We start from the raw sequence: 18461 nt of genomic DNA on the forward strand, positions 1-18461 counted from the left end.
CCTGACAAATCCTTTATGTTCACCTTGAGACTCGTAACTTGATGTGTAACAGCTTTTGAGAGAGGGCTTCACAGGTGCTCGTGTTGATCAGCTGACTGTGAGGCTGCTTGGTGGCCTGAGCTCACCTTGCAGCGAAATTGACTTGTTCTGTGTGCCATCCTGCAGGGAAGCCAGCCTTTTGGAGAAGCAGCCTACAGATGAAGGGTAAAAAGTCACCCTTTGTGCATGTTTTCCTCTCCTGAAAAGCACTGCAGTTAGTCTGGCAAAGTTCAGAGCACTTCTGTTGGTGGCCCAGCAATAAAAACTGCTGGATGAGTTGAGACGGGTTTATATGGAGCGATTTCTTCCCACCCTGTGGCTTTGAGCTATCAGCTGTGTGCTGAAAGATAGTTTATGTAATTAGAAACCAGGCAGTCAGTTTTCTTTAAACCTCATGTATCCATTTCTGTTCCCTTCCAAATGTAGTTCTTTTCCTCTACTCCCTCCACTCAAGCCCAGAGAGTTTGGGGGAAAAAGGACTAGTCAAGAAGGAGATGACTACTTAAGGATGAGCTACCATCCAGGAGGACCAGGAAGATACTCTCCTCCCTCTACCCTGAAACCAGCCAAGGAGTGTTTTCCCCCTGCCATCGAAGACTTCTGTCTTTCAGAATGTAAGTAATGCTAGGCAAAAAAAGCATTTGAAGTGTCATAAACAAAATGATTGCATTAGGTGCAATGTCAAAGTACAGCTGTTTCCAGGAAAAATGCATAGCTTGCCATGTAGTTCATGGCTGTTATTCCACTGGGCGGCTTGGTGCTTACAACACTGCAGCTGTTTCTAATTCCAGCCAAGTGTCATAGTGGAGTAACAGCCTAAACAGATTTTGATTGTCTAGCTCTAATCCTCCATGTCCTTTTAAAATACAGTTCAAGCTCTGTCTTGTCTAGTTTTTACCCTTCTCTTGTAAGAATAGTTTTCCATTGCCTTCATCCTCTTGACAACCCTCTTTGTGTCTGTTCTACGTATACAATTCTACTGTCACAGATGAACTACATGATGCTTCAGAGGGAGTCTGTGTTGCTGTGCGTGGCATACTACGTCTGGCTTGGAGCAGCTCATCTGCAGTACCAACTAGATTTGCATTTTTCTTTTTGATGGCTGAATCAAAAATGTCTCGAAGCCATTTCTGGAGTGCCTACAGCATGGTCAAGTATTTTCCCTTTTTCAGTGGATGATCTTTCAGAATTTAAGAGCTGTTTTTTAGACTACAAGAGTTTGATCTTGCGCTTCACGCTCTTGCATACTATTGTATTTGTTACTTGATTTACTTCTGGATTAAATCCCAATTTGTTTCCAAATACCTAGGACCCACTTCTGTGTATTCTCATGTCAGTCTGACAGCTTTCAGACCTGACTTTGTCTCTTCTGTCCTTACTTGTAGTAGCTATTTTGATGAGGACATACAGTTAGGTGTATCACCCCTTTAAGATCTTTAGGATGCTAGCTTACAAGCAGATGAGTGAGGGCTGTGCCCCCAGTGAGGAGGGTGGGTTCAGTGCATCTCACTCTCTGCATACCGTCCTTGCTCACTGTCAGCAGAGGGCATGGGTGAATGCAGCAGCAGGAGGCCCTTGACTGTCCATTCAGTCCAGTTCTGCTCCCCTGTCAGCCGGGCACAGAGGAGTGAGGGATGGCTTGTGCCCATTTGACTCAGAGCTGACATCCCTGCATCCCTAGTAAATGTGAGAGTACTATTTCCCAAGGTCTCCAATCTTATCTAAGTGGTCTTGGAAGTGATCTTGCTGACTTGTCCCTGCACAGGTGCAACACAGGAGCTGTCTTATTGCTGCCAAAACTTCTCCCCTTATGGCTGCTGTGTGCTGGAGTGTGCTGGCCTGGCTCCTGGGGCGCACGCTGCCTGGCAGTGTCTGTGCATAGCAGAGGTCATTTGGGAGAGATGGAGGCTCCTTCCACTTAAGTCAAGAGAGCCTCGTTGCTCCACAAGCAAGGGAAACTCAGTTGTTACCAGCACTTTTTTTTGTTTGGTTTTTGGGGTTTTTTTGCAACCTAGACCAGGGTCCAGCCACCCAGTCTCAGCAAGCAGGAAGAGTGGAACATCCTGAGAACCCCGCCTGTCTTCAGGGCGATCACCCATGTGCTCAGCACAAAGATCTTGCCATGTTGTTGTTGCAGTCTTGTTGTAGCTGAGCATTCCATCTGTATATGCCCTTCTGTTTTAGTGTAAATATGTGACAGTTCTGGCACCAGGGTAGGAGCAGTCTTCTTACATTTGAAAGAAAGAAAAAAATAATACTTAAAATTCTGTGTTCCAGCTAGTAAAAATTTTGAAGCACTGTGACTCGATGTCTGCAGTGGCAGGTTGTTGGTTATAGAAAGATTGTCTCCCACCACTGTGTGCACTATATAGTGTTGACTGTTACAGGGTACCCTAAGCATGGTCTGTACCTTGCTCTGTTTCCTTTAGGGGATGAAGTTCCAGGCTTACTAGAGAAGTCATCAGTGGTTGCTGCTAGTCTTTGCTGCTGGAACACTTCGGGTGCAGGAGGGAATTTGGAGCAGTCTGCAAGAGTAAGCCCCCTCTGAATACTGGAGCTGGGAGGCGCTGGCAGTTGTGTACAGCCAGGGCTAACACTGTGTTCTTGCTGGTGATGGTCTAGTGCACCTCTGCACAGCATGGACAGGAGTGATGAAATGCAACAGGTCGTGGGTGGTGTCCCTCGTGAGCTGGTAGCTACTTGCATGGTGTCTTTGCTCTGTACTCCCTGAGTCTGGTATCTCTGTAGTGCGACTGTGGTGTGCCCTCAGTGTGGCAGGAAGATTTCTGGATCTATGAGACTGCAGGATCCACTGCGGGCTAGTATTGAAAAGCTGTTCCTTCTTGCTGTCCAGCAGTTCAAATGTTGATATTCCTTTATTTGTTGCTTTAGCCTCAAATTTTGCCTACTCCTTTCTAGAGGCTAAAAAGTGGACAAGAGAATGACACAAATTTCTTAATTTTTTTTTCTCCTCTACTTAGCTGAGTTTAGATCTTTGTGATTCATGGCAGCCTCAGCCTTCATGGGCAAATGCTCCAAGGTTTAATTTGCAGTATTTTTGATTCTCATCTTACTGTTCCTCACCACCTTCCCTTCCCTCATTTAGAAATCAGAGCTGTGCTCAAGATGACATCCACTTCCATTTCCTTGAGTCTCTTTCTTCATCCAGTTTAATGATAACCTGGAAATATTTTGTCCTGCCGTGAACATGTTGTTAATTTCATTCTTCACAGTAGGAATAAGGTAATTAAATTTATCTTCATCTTAATACTAGCTTTGTCAAACAATTGTGTTAAACAGAAGACACAAATACAAAATTGCTTTACCCTTTGGAGTTGTCTTTTATCCCCTAGAGAGGAACATAAATCTAAAACCAAATTATAAGGAGAGCTATTTTTTTCTTAATCTCTCTGTACCTTTCTTCCCTTTTTTACTTTACCTTTCACAAGACTTGTAGCTTCGTCTCCAACCACAAGCATCGCTGCCTGTATCTTGAATAGCCATCCCTGCAGTAATGGGAAGAAATCTTCAGCTAGTGGGTATTAGCACAGGTCAGTATCTGGTAACCCAGAGAAGATGATTTGAGTCGGCTGTAGACCTGTGCACTAACTTCTACATGGGCAATTCACCACAACAGCATATGATTGTTCTTGCTTCTCTGTTTCAAGAACTGCCCAAGGAGAGGTTAAGTACTATGGCAACAGCATGTACTGTGGGCATGTATGTGTCTCAGTATCATTTAAGGAAGAAAATAAGAGTTCTGTGGCCAACATGACGGGGGAGTCACAAGGGTTGTTGAAGCAATTCTGATGACACATTAATATAGCAAGATCTTGTTAATGGCTTAGTGTTTAAGACAATTCTTCAGCATTCTGCAAGTCAGGGCAGTTCTGCATAATGTACATTTCTCAATTAGAGAAGAGATTGACAAGGCAGCAGGAGGCTCCAACCAGAAAATTACTTCATAGTAGTTTAGTAAGGAGGAGTTTTTCTAGGATTATCCGAAGTGAGAGACTGAGTAAATGCTGCTTGACTCAGAGCCCTAGGTGAAACTGTGCAGCTCGCTTTCAAGAGCACAAGAAGTAAAACAAGATGGAAAAAAAGAAGTGAAGGGTCACAGGCATAAAAGATTACTTCTCTGTCCTCTGGCTTTGGATCTCTCCCCCATCTGCTTGCAGTATGCATGAGTTCAATTAAGTTGGTAGTACAGCAATAAAAAAAGGCAGCTGAAGACTTTGTGCAGTAAGCTTTGCTTTGAGTAATCTCCGGTTTGTACACAAGCTATTTAGATGGTTGCTGCTGAACAGAATCCTGGCTATTTGTAGCTTGTGCTGATACAGTTCTAGCAAAGCAACCTAATCCTGTTAGTGTTTTGTTACTGACAAATGAAAGCAGCGTGCCAAAAGGAGGTGGTTAGCAAACGCCTTTCCAAAGGCTGAAACAGTGCTTACCTTTGTTTGCTGATGGCTTTCTTACTGTATCCTTTATGCAAGAAATGAGACTGAAGTCATTGGATGTTTGGATTATTTGGGTGACAATAAAGATACCGGAGCATTTGTGGACCAGATGGGATAGTGAGCTTTTTGTGACCAATCTCCGCGCTCTGTCCATGTCATGTAGGAAACTTTGGTGCTTAAGATGGAGCTGTGAACCTACTCGGGGAGTCAGCCACATGTCTACCCCTTTGTGGATTTTTTTTCTCTCTCTTCAGTAACAGAACCAGGATTAATTAAGTTATATACATGCCTTGCTGCCATAGGGTGTCTCTGTTCAGACACCATAAAAAAAAAAAAAAGTCTAGCTTTGTGTCAAGTTTCTTCCAGCTTCAGTTCCTGCAGCTACCGTGTCAGTTTATTACTTTGATTCTCACGTTCAGGGGGACCTGACATCAGCAAGGTGATCTGGTTTGAACATACCAGGTAGACAAAGTGTCGGGCCAGAGCAGGCTCCAAAGTTGGACCGAAAGCTTCAAGTTCCAAGCATATTTGACTTGAGTTAAACAGACTATTAATAAAATAAACTTGGCAGCAAATCCTCTGGCAACTGTAATCAAACTGTGACAGTCTCAGCGGCAGTGGTGCTACCAAGAAAAAAACCAAAAAGTGGATGAAGGTCCTTGCATATTGAAAGCTTCTCTTGTTTCCTGAAGTTTCATAATGAAAAATACTCCCTCAATAAAATCAGAAAGGAAAGTGAAGGTTTAGTAGCCGTTGTTTGTGTGGGCGTGATAAGAGCTGTTGATGGCTTCTGGCAAATCGATTTGATTTTGTTTTTCAGGAGCTTTATTTTAACTACTAGATGAGGATTTGGAGCTAGGTCTTCAGAGGAGCACAGGCAGGTCTGTACTGGGGTAGTTTGGCACCGGCTGTGCAGTGGCATTGTGCTCACATGGCTTAGCTGCTAGCCCGGGCAGAGGAACCTGAGCGCTGGTCAGTCTGCGAGGCTGCAGGCATGATGTCTTCTTGGCTGCCCTTTTGTCTTGAGTGAAGCTTGTCTAACTAGAGTTTATCCTGGGAAATTCCATGTCTTTAAAAGTTTCCTGCTCCTAAATATCTCATTTAAAGCATCGTAGTCTGGAACCCTGCTTCTGAGTCCTTTGTTAGAAAATTTTGGGTTTATTTGAATATGCAGATTTTCTCTTCAGAAACCCACTTTGTACAGAGACGAGCCAAGATAAGCTTGCTGTGCCAGTTTTTGGTGTTTGCAAAAGCAAATTAATGTGACTTTACTCCCAATTTTCTCTCCTTCTTCCCCCCAAGCGGCGCAGGGGGATGGGGAATGGGGGTTGGGGTCAGTCCATCACACGTTGTCTCTGCTGCTCCTTCCTTCTCAGGGCAGGACTCCTCACCCTCTGCCCCTGCTCCAGCCTGGGGTCCCCCCACAGCAGACAGTCCTCCACGAACTGCTCCAGCGCAGGTCCATCCCTCCTACGGGCTGCAGTTCCTCAGGAGCAGACTGCTCCAGTGTGGGTCCCCCACGGGGTCACCAGCCCGGCCAGCAAACCTGCTCCAGCCTGGGCTCTTCTCTCCACAGGTCCACCAGGCCTGCTCCAGCGCAGGCTTCCCACAGGGTCACAGCCTCCTTCAGGGACCCCCCCAGGGGCACAGCCGGCCCCACCATGGGCTGCACCCGGGGCTGCGGGGGAATCTCAGCTCCGGCGCCTGGAGCCCCTCCTGCCACTCCTGCTGCACTGGCCTGGGGGTCTGCAGGGCTGCTTTCTCTCACTTCTCTCTCTCCGGCTACTGTTCCGCAGCAGGGTTTTTTTCCTTCTTAAGTATGTTATCACAGAGCTACCACCATTGCTGATGGGCTCAGCCTTGGCTGGCAACAGGTCTTGCAGCCAGCTGGTATTGGCTCTATCAAACACAGGGAAAGCTTCTGGCAGCTTCTCACAGAAGCCACCCCTGTAGCTCCACCCTGCTACCAAAACCTTGCCATGCAAACCCAATACAGGTAAGCATTCTGGGTCTATGCCATCATTACCTTCTTAGAGAATTCTGTGAAACATGGAGAGCATTGTTTTGGCTTTCTGTTGCTGTATCCTATTCATATCAGACTTTTTTTTTACTACTATTTTTACTATTTGACTTTTTTCAACTTCTGTCCTGTTCTTTACCTGAGGTTGCACTGTCTATCGTAGGATTCAGAACAGTGCATCCTGTGTGCACCCGTCTGCTTTCTCCTACTTGTCAGTTTGAAATTTCTGTATGATCTTCCTGAGGTGAAGTGCAGATCCTGTTTCCTTCTCAGTTCAGGTGGAAATCTGGTCATCCCTTGCTAGGCTTAATTTACTCTAGAAGCTTCCCCAGTCCCTGATGAACCTGACCTTCTCTTCCTTACTCCATTGCTTGAGTCGTGCATTGAGGCTTTGCCTCCTCACCAGCTGTGTTATGATGAGTGTCCTGGTCTTTGGCATCCTACGTTCTGCCTCCAGAATCTCTCTTCTTTCTTTTATGTGGTACCCAGGTGGACCCCATTCCCTGCCTCCTTCCTAGTGTTTCCCAACTTGTCCAGACTTTTTTTGAAGCTTGTCAGTGTAGCACCTTGTGCAGAGAGGGGACCATTGACCAGGATTATTACATCCTTAATCAGTTTGGTGCCTTTCTGCCATGAAACTAGGGCTGGAAGAACTTCTCAGTGTCCTAAAAAGCCTCCTCAGTTTAACCTCTTTCATTAAGCAGCATTAGGTTTTTTGCCTGTAGATGAGACTGTTGAGAGATTGCCATGAAGCCTCTGTCATGCATTCTCCCACCTATGCCCCAATCAAGTGACAAGAAAGGTCTCTATCTCTGAGGATCGTGGGCTGCCTGGAATGAATATGCCTTTGCACTGCCTACACACGGGTCAGGTAATCATATGACACTTGGTACTTTACCCTTAGAAATTGTCACCCTCTAGCTAGGCTTCTGACTGTGTTCCTCTTGCACATCCAACTGGACTGACTCAATAGAAGTGTTCCTGTACAGGATGGCAATGAGGCTTCCAGTTAAAGTATTGAGAAGCAATTACATCATGTGCATAGTTAGCAACTGTATTCATTGTGCTTCGTAACAAATTATGCTGAGACATTGACTGAATCCAAATCATGAGAAGCTGAGGCTTATCTTTAGCCTGTGTTTCATTCAAAAGAAGCTGGCCTTCCCAGAAAGGCAGTCTTCCTGTTACTTGGCTATGGACTTGATATAAGGTGGAAGGAAGAGCTCCAGCCACGTAAGATGTATGTGCATCACTGTGTTACTAAGCTGGTGATCCCTGAGCGGTAGAGGGGTCAAGTGAAGGTCATTAAGGTGGAGGAAGAGAGTCCCTAGATGTTAGAAACTTTACTGCTGCAAAGCAAAATATGTGCCACACACACACCTTGTTGTGGTGTTCTGTCTTCTTTATTTGCCTTCTGAAAGAAATCTGTGTGTAAAGTCAAGCGGGCATATATATCTTCCAGTAAGTTTGGTGGAACTGAGAAAACTTAAAATTGAAAAAGGGGTTCCCAGGAAAGGATTGAGAAATGGTACTTTAGGTTAGAGTTTGTGCCTGTGTTAATTGACTTGCCAGTTAACTTGCTGTAACTAGCACAAGTAGAAATGCTTACCGAGACAAATATTTATATCACAATTGCTTATGACCTAGAAGAATTTTTCCAGGACAGAAATGTGTGTGTGGCTGGGTGGCCACAATTAAAATGAACGTCTAAGGAATTAAAGAAGAATAACAAACTTAAATGTAGCTGTTGTTATGGGGGCAAGTTCTTGTCTGGCCAAATGGCCAATTTCAAGGAAGTTCGAGGGAGTTGAGGCACATGCCACTGAATCTACATCAGTTTATGCAGCTCTGTATCTGACCTGGGACTGAACATTGTCTCTTTAGAACATGCAAATTTTCTGCATTGGTCCTGCCCATAATTTCTGATTTGTTTTTAATTATACCAAAGAAGGAAATAAACTCTGTGTCCTTGCAAAATTTTCATGGCTCTTCTGATTTGGGGTGTTGCAGGGTGTAGTTAATGCTCTGAAAAGGCTTCAGGATTCCTGGGTGAAAGGTGTGATGAAAGAAGTGTATTGTTATTGTTTTAGGGGAGGAATCATGCTACTGGGTAAGCCTCTGTCACTGAGACTTGCTGGACTTGTTTGTTCTGACTTGCCTATGACTCCTTTCTTTCCTAATTCTGGAGATAAAGCCTCAAGTCTATGCTGAGATGCTGCACAGTGTGTTGTGGCGTTCGGGACAGTGCATCTCCCAGACAGAAGAGCTTCTTGCTGACATCTCGGTGGTACCCAGGGGTGAGTGCCGTGGCCTTCTGACTTGCTCCATGGTAGTTTGGGCAGCATGGCTATATTGTGCAGAGATTTATAGGGCAGTTTGAGCTTTGGCTGAGGGCGTGGGGAGAATGGCACTAGCTCTGAGCTTCCTCATGACTTGAGCTGCCTTCTGTGCATCAGTAATCTGTCTGCTATTTCACCCTATCTCCTCAGCCAAAATGCATTTGTTTTCTGAGAGTTCCCCAGCTCCTCTACAGCATGGTATGGTGACAAATCAAGGTGGGCTATGGCCACCGAAGGTTGTGGTGGGGGATCAGGTGAGAGGCATTTCATTGCGCCCCAACTCTGATCTGCCGTTTGTACTAGCGCGGTTAGAATGTGCTGCAGCTGCTGAGGCAATAGTGTGGTATGAGAGGGTAAGCAGAATAAAGTAGGTAAAAGTAGCTTCTTGTGCTCTTGTTTATTTTCATGGGCTTTGTACGCAGCCAGCGAAGTGTTAATCTGTATGGAATCGGCTTGGAAACACACCAAATCTGGCACAAGACCATTTCACCCACCCTGCCTTGGAATGAAAAACAAACTGAAACCCCACAAAGACTGTAACTGCTTGTTTGGTGTCTCGCTTCTGGAGTAGATTTCAACCAGTGAAAGCGGGATGAAGGGAGACAGGCAGAGCTATTTTCAAAGGCCGAAAAGCAGAGATCTACAGCTATATCCTGGGACTGCCAGACTAACAGAATAAAATAATTGTCTGTGACCAACACAGCTGGAAACACAAATCTGAGAGGTAAAGATGATGTAGAAGTTGCAGGTCCTTGTCCTAAACTGACTGCAATCAGTGGGCATATAGTTAATATTTCCTTTAGACTGGGATGGCCTCTCACATGTTCATGCAGATTGAAAACTTCTTATGTAGTAAGGAGCCCTCCTAGTTCTACTAAAGCTTATTTCAGAATATGCGGGTCTCTCAAGATGTTGACTGCTGTGGCAGTCAACTGTAGAAAGATGCATTATTGATCAAGGATATTGCAGTTGTTGGCGTTACAGTTATGTCCCACAGACTGTTGTAGTAGCACGGGAGGCTGGCTCTATCCCAAAAGTTAAAGAGCTCATGACCTCCAAAAACCTGTATGCAAAATGGATGAGAGAGTAAGGAACAACAAACCCTTTGTGCTGATTGCAAAGGTGATCAAGTAATCAGGGAAGCCGGTATGAGCAGCGTTTTGGCATCATGGATATAGTTACTGGCAAGCTCCAAGTTAACACATCCCAAAGACTGAATGCTGCCCTTGAACCTTGATGCAAATGACAAGAACAGTATTTGGAGCTGTTGTTTTTGCCCAGCTGAAGTGTGTTCCTGGGAAGTGGCAAGACCTTGGTAGAATTGGATGGTTAAGGGGAGGAGCTCAATTAGTAAGTGGCAAATACATTAGTGATGCTTTATCTGACTGCAGAGGGGTGGCATGCAGCACCTACTGTTTTTGTGGGATGTTTGAGGGTGTGGGGAGATCAAGCTGATTCAGAGTGACGCATGGAAGAACGCACACTTTTTTTTTTTTCCCCCCTCAGCAGATCGCTTCAGTGTTTGGAAGTCTTCCACTGTATCAGAATTGCTTTGGGAGGTATCAAACATGGAGTGAGTGAGGCTGTAGGTGATGGACCTCATCCAAAGAAGGGTCTTGCAGTATTTAGGCAGGCACTAGCTGCTTCTGCCTCAGTGCCCAAAGTAGTAGAGGTGGTTGTCCCATTCTTTTAGAAGTGTGTGCCTTCAGTATGCCACAAGGGCGGAAGAGAGGCATTAGGTTGGTGTGATTGCTTGTGGCAAAGGTGGGAGTGGAATTAGCATGTCTTACTTCGTGGCCCTGTGCTTTTGCTAGAGGACTCCTGGACTAAGCCAGATGTATTTCAGTTGCTGCCATTCCCAGCCACCCTGCCAAGGTATGTAACTTCAGGGACCCAGCCTGGATTTTCAAATTGCACTCACCAGGCCAGCAGACTGGTCTGTTCAGTTGTCTTGTGAAAGGTCCCATTTCTAGGAAGAGTGATTGTAGGGATGTGCCTGAATCTGTCTTCAGATGGAAAAAAGTGGTCATGGCTATAAATGTGGAGAGACCCTCATCAGCAGATGTGCCACCCAAGCTCTGCCACTGGCTCTTCTGAGAGTATTGGAGTATCAGTGAGCGGGGGTATAATAATAATAATAAATATAATAATAAATTTACTATAGGAAGGCAGCAGCAGATCAGATAGAAGAGGTTGCATGTTTTCTTCTATGCAGAGCATGGCAAAACACCTTCAGTAAACAGCTGGTGCCAGAAAGCATGGTTTAGATTCATCTAAAAGCAAATTTAGGTCGGGGTGCTGTGAGGGCTTAGCTTAAGAAGTCAAAAAATGTCAAGGGCAGATCTGTAAAACAGAACAGGGTCACTGTTCCCTGCTTATCCAGCAGCTCAGTGACTAGAGCCTTTTTTTAGGACACAGATGGTAAAGTTACTCTTCCTTTTCTTGTCAAACAGACATTTTCTGATCAGTTTGCTGGTATTGTTCTTGCTGAAGCTTTGCATAATGCCCAGTAGCTCAACCAGAAGGGTTAGATAAGCTCGATATAGTGAATTAAATCCTCTCAGGCATAGGTGGGAGCTGAACTTTCATTGCATGCATTGTGAATGAACGTAGTAACTTTTCAGGGGGGTTGGTACAGGATGAGAGAGGAAAAACAGTTTGTCACCTGTGTATTGTGCTTATCTTTTGCTTTTGGGTAAATGTTCCGAATTGGAAGGTAAATAATTCATTAGGGGTTGATCAGAAATCCAACCTGAAATCCTATCTGGTTTCTCCTTGGTTTCACAAGGAAGACCAGATAATTTTAGCTCCATAAATTTTTCAGTACAACTTTCCTTCCTAATGTGCCAATAACTATTAATGTAGCTTTATTTCTTGCTGTATTTCACTTATTAAAATATCCTGTGTTGAGGTGTAATTAATACATCTCTCTCTAAACACAGTTTTACTGTGTTTAAAATAACTTAATTCTATACAAACATAGCTATTTCCAAAATAGTTCATTTGGATGAATTTTTTTCAGTATGGAATAACTTTTTAGCAATGAAAACACATTCTTTGGCTCAGAGCCAAGGTGTGTAAACTAGGTGATTTAATAGTTTGCATTTCCAGACCCAAATAAACTGCGATATGAAATTGTCAAATGCTGCTGTCTCCATAGATTGTCTTGGGCTTCTTGGGAATGAAGCAAGTTTTAAATGAGAGCAGGGATTGCTGGAGGAGGTCTAATGTTCATCCATAGTATTGCCAAGATAAGCAGTTTTGTACTGAACTAAAAGATCTTGGGTTTGAAACTTCTTGCTACTTCACTGCAGACTGAAAGCTGCCAGACACAGACCATGAGAAGGTGGTTTTCGGAGCAGAGAGGATTCAGCCTTCGAGGTGTCCCAGTGGAGTCTGGCTTCTGATCTCTTGTTAAGGTTTGCTCTTGAGGAATGGAAATTATCCTCATCCTTGCTCGAGGATGAAAGTGTTGGTGATGTCTGAATTCCCCTGTCTGCCCCCTTGCAAGTTAATTCTCAGCTTACTGGAGTTTGGGCAGTAAAAAAAAAAAAGAAAAAATTAAAAAATCAAAGTGTGTGGTATAAGGAAGCAAGAAATGTGAGGCTGTACTAAACACCTGACTCTGGAAGATACCTACACAGAGAGCTGTGGTATTGGGGGTCTTCTGAGGAGAATGCCTGTCTGTTAATCAGTGCCTCTTTGCCACAAGAAGAAAGAAAGGTTGTGTCTGTGGTTGAAGGTGATGAGATCACCTCTGCCTCTGCATTCATCAGCACCACAGAGGATCTGTGTTTCTCTGGCCAGTGAGCATTGCCAGGTGGAAGAGAGTTTTCTTGGTTAGAGTGCAGAGAAGACCATGCAGAAGTCTGATTCCTGAACAGGGGGATCCACCTGCCACAGAACTATTTAACTACGGAGATGGATGTCCCAGGCACAGGAATCCCTGTCAGGTGGTTATTCTGGTAGACTGTGGCAGTCCTGCCCTCCATGGCATAACAGCAAAAAGGCTGGGGGGGTGGGGGGAGCGAAGGAGCTGGTCAGAGGTGTGATGAGTGTGATTAATGACTGAATGCATTGGGTGGACATAACCTGGACAAGAGCTGTCTTTCACTAAACATCCCAGTAGTTATCAGCCGAGGCAGGCTCAAAACCAGAGCTAGTTGTGAGTGTGTGTTGTTTTGTGAATACAGACCCTCGCATGACAGGGTCAAAGGCTCTAGAATTCCTGAGCACTACTGGAAATACGTGCTGCTCTAATACAAGCAATACACATTTGGTGTTGCCTGTGCTCGAGCTGTTCTTCAAAGAGGAAAGGATAGCTGATTTGGGGCCAAACAAGACCACGCGTTCCCTGCATTCATGCTGATTCCTGAAATGGGTGGCAAAAGGTTAGGTATTTCCTAAAAAGTTAAAAACAGGAGAGTTTTTCTTTCCCAACCCTTTTGCACAACTGGTGACTAGCGTGTCTGCTGATAAAATAGATGCCCCCAAAAAAGGGGGGCTGCTGAGCGAGGTCCTGCACACAGGCATCACAGTTGAAGGATGCGTACTGGCAATTGTACGCTGTGGGAGGTGATGAGACTTGGTGCTTCCATTGCACAAGAGATTTTTTTTTTTTTCCTGTTCTAGTACTTATCTTAGCAAGGTGGAAGTTGAGAGCATCCTGCTAAAGGGGGGAAACTGTTTGGGGTTTGAAGAGGTATTTCCACTTTAATTTGTATATCCTATATACAGGTTAATTACTTATGTGAATGTAGAAATATATGGCAGTGCTTCCTTTAAACGATTTTCTTAAAAAAATTTAAAGTGAAATCAGTATCAGAAGTGGAGAAGGTTTTTATTCCCCATAGCCCATGTTTCCCTTTCCCCCAGCACTGCAGCAGTTCCTAAGGTATCTGTTTGCCATTGCAAGTCTGTGTGACCTGTGGAGAGCAAGCAGTTCTGAAATTTTGGAGGAGAAGGGGGTCTGTGCCACCAGTTAATGTATCTGGTATTTGCACAAAAATGAAAGAGACAGATGGAGATGGAGGGCGGTGCTGCCTGTCAGAGCGCAAGTCCCACAGGCAGCGAGACGCTCCTTTCTCAGGTGTGAACCTTAAGCTTTTGTAGCTTAGGCATAAGGCCATGTCTTGAGGAAATCTGTCTGTGTACAGTTCAAGGAAGTCAGTGGTTATGAAATAAGAGTACTGTTGCCTCAGTATGTGCGGAGTCAGCTGTGTTCCGTCAGGGCTGTGCCGTGTGTGTTCTGCGCCAAGAGCAATGGAGGGATGTTGCTCTGATTGCCGTGCAGGTGGAAGCACGCTGGGGTGGGGGAGCATGGAGAACCAGTCCCATTGAGACTGATGGCAGGGGCTCAGGCTGGTGGGCAAAAGCTCTCCAGTGAGGAGAGCAAGTCAGATGCTAAAGCAGAATCTTTTAAATCCTGAGAGATGGCTGGCTAAGGAGGGGCAGAGGCATATTGCCACAGTGGGCTGTTCTGGTTAGCCAAAGGCCTTGCTCTCAAGGGTGGTAGTTGGCTGCCCATGAGCTACGCTGCAATTCCATGAGCTGGGACTGTGAAAGACCACGAGCTATGAGATGAGGGTGGGAGTGCTCCGTGGGAGTGCAGCATGTTAAAGAAACTGAGGCAGGACAGTTCCACTGGTCTTAGGTTTTTATCTGAATCTCTGCATCTGTTAAACCCTCCAGAGTAATGGATAGCATACACAGCGAAGGTCTAGATGGGGAGAAGTCACAGCCTCCATGGAACCAGTTGAGCTCTAGCGTGTGTATGTTATGTGCTTGTTGCAACTTGCAGTTTTCAAAGAAAGTAATTGTGGCCAGCCTGGGCTTTCAGACTCCTATCAGCTGCCCTACAGTCTGTTTTGCAGAGCCTTGCTATCAGGGGACTGAGCCAGTCTAGTGGGGAGAAAGCCAGAACATAACTTTGCCCCACTAAAGCAGGCACAAGAGAAGGAGAGGTACTAGGCTTCTCCATAGCATGTGACTCTGAAGCAGAAGGCTTGATCCTGGTCACCTGTCCTGTGTGTTTTGGTAACAGTAAGCTGCTGCTTGTGACCACCTGCAGTTGTGGTGCTGGCTGATGCTATCCTATTTAACCTTTTCTTTCCAGTATGCCACCTCGTTGAGTGGGTAAAAGTTTGCCTGCTTCCCTTCTTAGGCATTGGACTGGGATACCTGCCAGCACTCTCACTACCAAAAACTAGCTTTTATGTGTTGCTTCCAACTTCCCTGTCACTTCTGGAGCACACTAACCACTATGTGCAGACCTCTCAGCTGCTTCCTCTGTGGCTCTATCTTTCCCCCATCCCTGGTTTGCCTTGCTTACCATCTCTTCCTTGTAGTTTTGCTCAGCTTTCTTGCCCTCAGGGAAGAGTGTGTAACCCCATTCTGCTCTCCCACCACTTCACTGTCTTTTGCTGTCTTGGATTTGTGTATCATATCCTCACCTTCACTGCTCATCTGCCCCCTCAGCTCATTTGCTAACATGGAGTCTCTGCTGGTATCCCATTCTGATTTCAGTGTGATTTCTTTGCCACCTTGTAGTTAGAAAGCCTGCAAAGACTTATTCCCTCTGCCTGCCTTTCTGCCCCTTCCTGCCCCTGTTTTCTTGGATGTTGCTCAGAAACGGCTGTGCCATGGGCCTGAAAAGGGGAAAATAGCATTTAGTATGTCTGGTCCGCAGCAATACAAACGTGGATCAGTGGGTGTAAAACAGCATGGTGACTACCCAGCTGAGGTGCTCCTCCCCAGAGCTGGCTGCTACCCTTTGTCACTCCCGGCACCTTTGAGAGATTATCCCACATGTTCTTTTTGATACCCTGTACTGATGCCGACTGTGATGTAGGGACTCCGTACATGGCGTGACAATTACTACATAGTGTGCTGTGGAATTACTGGGGATCTGAAATAATTGTGCTTAAGGCTTTGCATCATCCTACAACAAAGCTACTGAGGACATGTGCAAAAATGCAGTTTTCCTAATGATCTCTTGCTTAACGCTGCACAGGAGGACATAAGTGGAGGAGAAAGGCTTAAGTGCCTTTATCCATGTATGAGTCAAGTTCCCAACCCTTTTACAGGCCTGCTGTTGGCTTTCAGCAAGTCACTGAGTCTGGGTCTCGTTGTCATATCACGATTACACATAAGCAGCTATTTCTCTCCCCTCTGACAGACTGTCTGGCAGAAGACAGGATGCGGTCTCCTTCAACATATGTGTGGCTTTGGTGCAATAAAACCCAAACCCTGTAGGGGATTGATAAATGTTACTACTCATACCAACTAAGAATAACTCAAAGCTCTATGGTATATGGCATCTCTGGTAACCTAGAGTATCCTTGGTGCAGAATTTATTTAATCAGTCATGAATTATTACATTTATGCTCAGTTTAAGCACCTGCGTGGGCTGCACTTGAAATCTGTGTAATATTTCTTGGTGGGAAATTGTCTCTACTAGCACTCAGGGTTGCATGTGAGGCACCGGGGGCAAGTTAGCACACAGAAAATTCTGACTAAAAATAAAGAAAAAAGCTTTTGCCATGAGGGTGGTCAGAGGCTGGACCAGGAATCCTGAGAGCCTGGGAGATCTCTGTCCTTGGAGATACCAAAAACATGACTGGGCAAAGCCTGGAGCCCCCTGTAGGGGGACCTGGTTTGAGCAGAAGGTCAGACCTGCAGGGTTCAGAGGTCCTTCTGAACCTACCTCATTCTGTGAGGTTTGTCAGCTGAGCTAAACTGTGCCATATATGATTTGGCTCAGGATGTGCTATTGTCTTTGCAATAGAGTTCAATTTCTCCATGTTGTTTCCTTCAATGCAGATAGTGATCCAGATGGACAGAGCAAGGAAGCGTATAGAGCCATGGAAGATAGCAGTTATTGTTGTCTCGGTGATAGTAGGCTTAGCCCTCATCATTGGCTTGATTGCACTTCTTTTGTGCCATGGTAAGTGTACTGCTCTTTTTGTTGTCACAAGTCTTCAGGAATCTGTTGTGTTTCACTTGCTACTGTGGTCTTGCCTGATGATTTAGGTATACAATTCACCCCCAGTATAGAATCTGCATGAGAAAGCTTACTAGACCCTATTCAAGATCTGAACTGATTAGAAACCTGAAAGGATACTTAAAATATCACTTACTTGAGTCAGGGATTTAAATTTTGTCCCTCTTTTTGTTTCTTGTCTGGCGCTGGTGCCTCTACCATCCATGGTTAACCAAACGCTAGCAGGCTTCTGTGTAAGCCAGGGGTGTGTCTAGTAGTCAGGCTATGCATAGTAAGCTTGGTCTTCAACAGGGTTTTTGTGGAAACTGAACCTGGCACCTCTAGCTGAGGATATTCCAGAAAAAGGGAGGGCAGAGGTTTAGGCTTTTTGGAGCCCAGGAGTCACTCCTGGTTGCCAAGGGCCCAGTTTCGGTAGCAGATGAGTGAAGCTAAGCCATTCCATTCCCAGTCTCTCAGATACCAGTCTGAGGGCTTTTGAAATTCCTCCCTGCTGGGATGGAACTAATTGTGTTGCTGTCATAGCTCACTGAGAGTTGATGAGGTCGTGGCTTGCATTTGGACACTAGACAGAGCAGCGGCAGAGCTACAGCTTAGCTTTTGCTTTTTGCTAACTCTGCATTATGGGGCCTCTCTCTGCCGTTTGCCGGAGAGACAGATTTTAAACTTAACCTGACTGCTGAATGGATGCAAACAGCCCTGGGCCACCAGCATCTCAGAGGGGCAGGGACGTGCCAGAGTGCAGCTCGGGAGGGCTGAGTCAGAAGGGACATGGGTGGGCTGGTGTGTGTCGTGCTGTGCTCACCTCAGGCTGATGAGAAGATGGATCCCAGAGAAATGTTGTAGTGGGTGTAATTCAGAGCTACTTGGGATGGTCCTCAAAGTAGAAACGAGTACCTAGCTGGTCCACAGAGCAACAAGATGGTCCAGAGCCCACTTTTCCCAAAGTGCTGCTAAAGCTGTAATTCCACAGCTGACAGGGTCACAGCCAGAGCCTTACTTGTGCCATGCTCTGTGAGGTGCTGTGCATGTCTGAATTATACTGCAGGAGATCAGCCACCTTTCCTTTTCTTCTCTTCTGTAGATCAGGACCGATATTACAATGCGTCTTTCCTAATCACCAATGTCAAGTATGACCCTCAGTACGAAAGGCAAACCACAGAAGAGTTCAGACACCTGAGCCAAGGGATTGAAACCATGGTAAGCCAAGACATTTCTCTCTTTCTGCCTGACCTAAGGTGAAGAGTCCTGCGATTGTGTGATCGGAAATAAATAGTTAGAAGTGCTTATGCCTCATCCTTATGCAGCAGGTCTTACCTTTCAAACCGTACTGTAGTGGGTTAAAGATGCATTGCTGACTGCACAAACGGATGGTAAGCCCAGGTGCTGTCTGTTCCAGCAGCCCTGTGATGGAACAGACATCCACAGAGCAGAAGGGACAGCAAAATCAGTGAGCTGTTTACTTTGGTTCTGCATCCTCTGCTGCAAATTTAGCAGTAGCTTTGGTGTAGAGGTGGAGATCTGAAGGCATTTTCTTGTGTTTTGGAGGCTCACGAGATGGTTATATCTTGAGAGCATGTATGTATTGCAGATGTATTTTAACACAC

General features: G+C 45.5%; 1 protein-coding gene across 1 annotated transcript in view; it reads left to right on the forward strand.

The window, feature by feature from the left end:
* Positions 1 to 8720: 8720 nt before the first annotated feature.
* Positions 8721 to 18461, forward strand: part of LOC104135545 (transmembrane protease serine 11E-like) — a 16621-nt gene continuing 6880 nt past the window's right edge. Inside the window, exons 1-5 of the mRNA XM_035888916.1 lie at positions 8721 to 8803; positions 9031 to 9053; positions 9168 to 9208; positions 16677 to 16800; positions 17939 to 18054. Of these exons, the coding sequence (XP_035744809.1) occupies positions 8721 to 8803; positions 9031 to 9053; positions 9168 to 9208; positions 16677 to 16800; positions 17939 to 18054 (387 nt within the window). The remainder of the gene's footprint in view (positions 8804 to 9030; positions 9054 to 9167; positions 9209 to 16676; positions 16801 to 17938; positions 18055 to 18461) is intronic.

Source organism: Egretta garzetta, unplaced genomic scaffold, assembly GCF_000687185.1.
Source record: "Egretta garzetta isolate BGI_Z169 unplaced genomic scaffold, ASM68718v1 scaffold41, whole genome shotgun sequence".
In the NCBI taxonomy this organism is placed as follows: domain Eukaryota; kingdom Metazoa; phylum Chordata; class Aves; order Pelecaniformes; family Ardeidae; genus Egretta; species Egretta garzetta.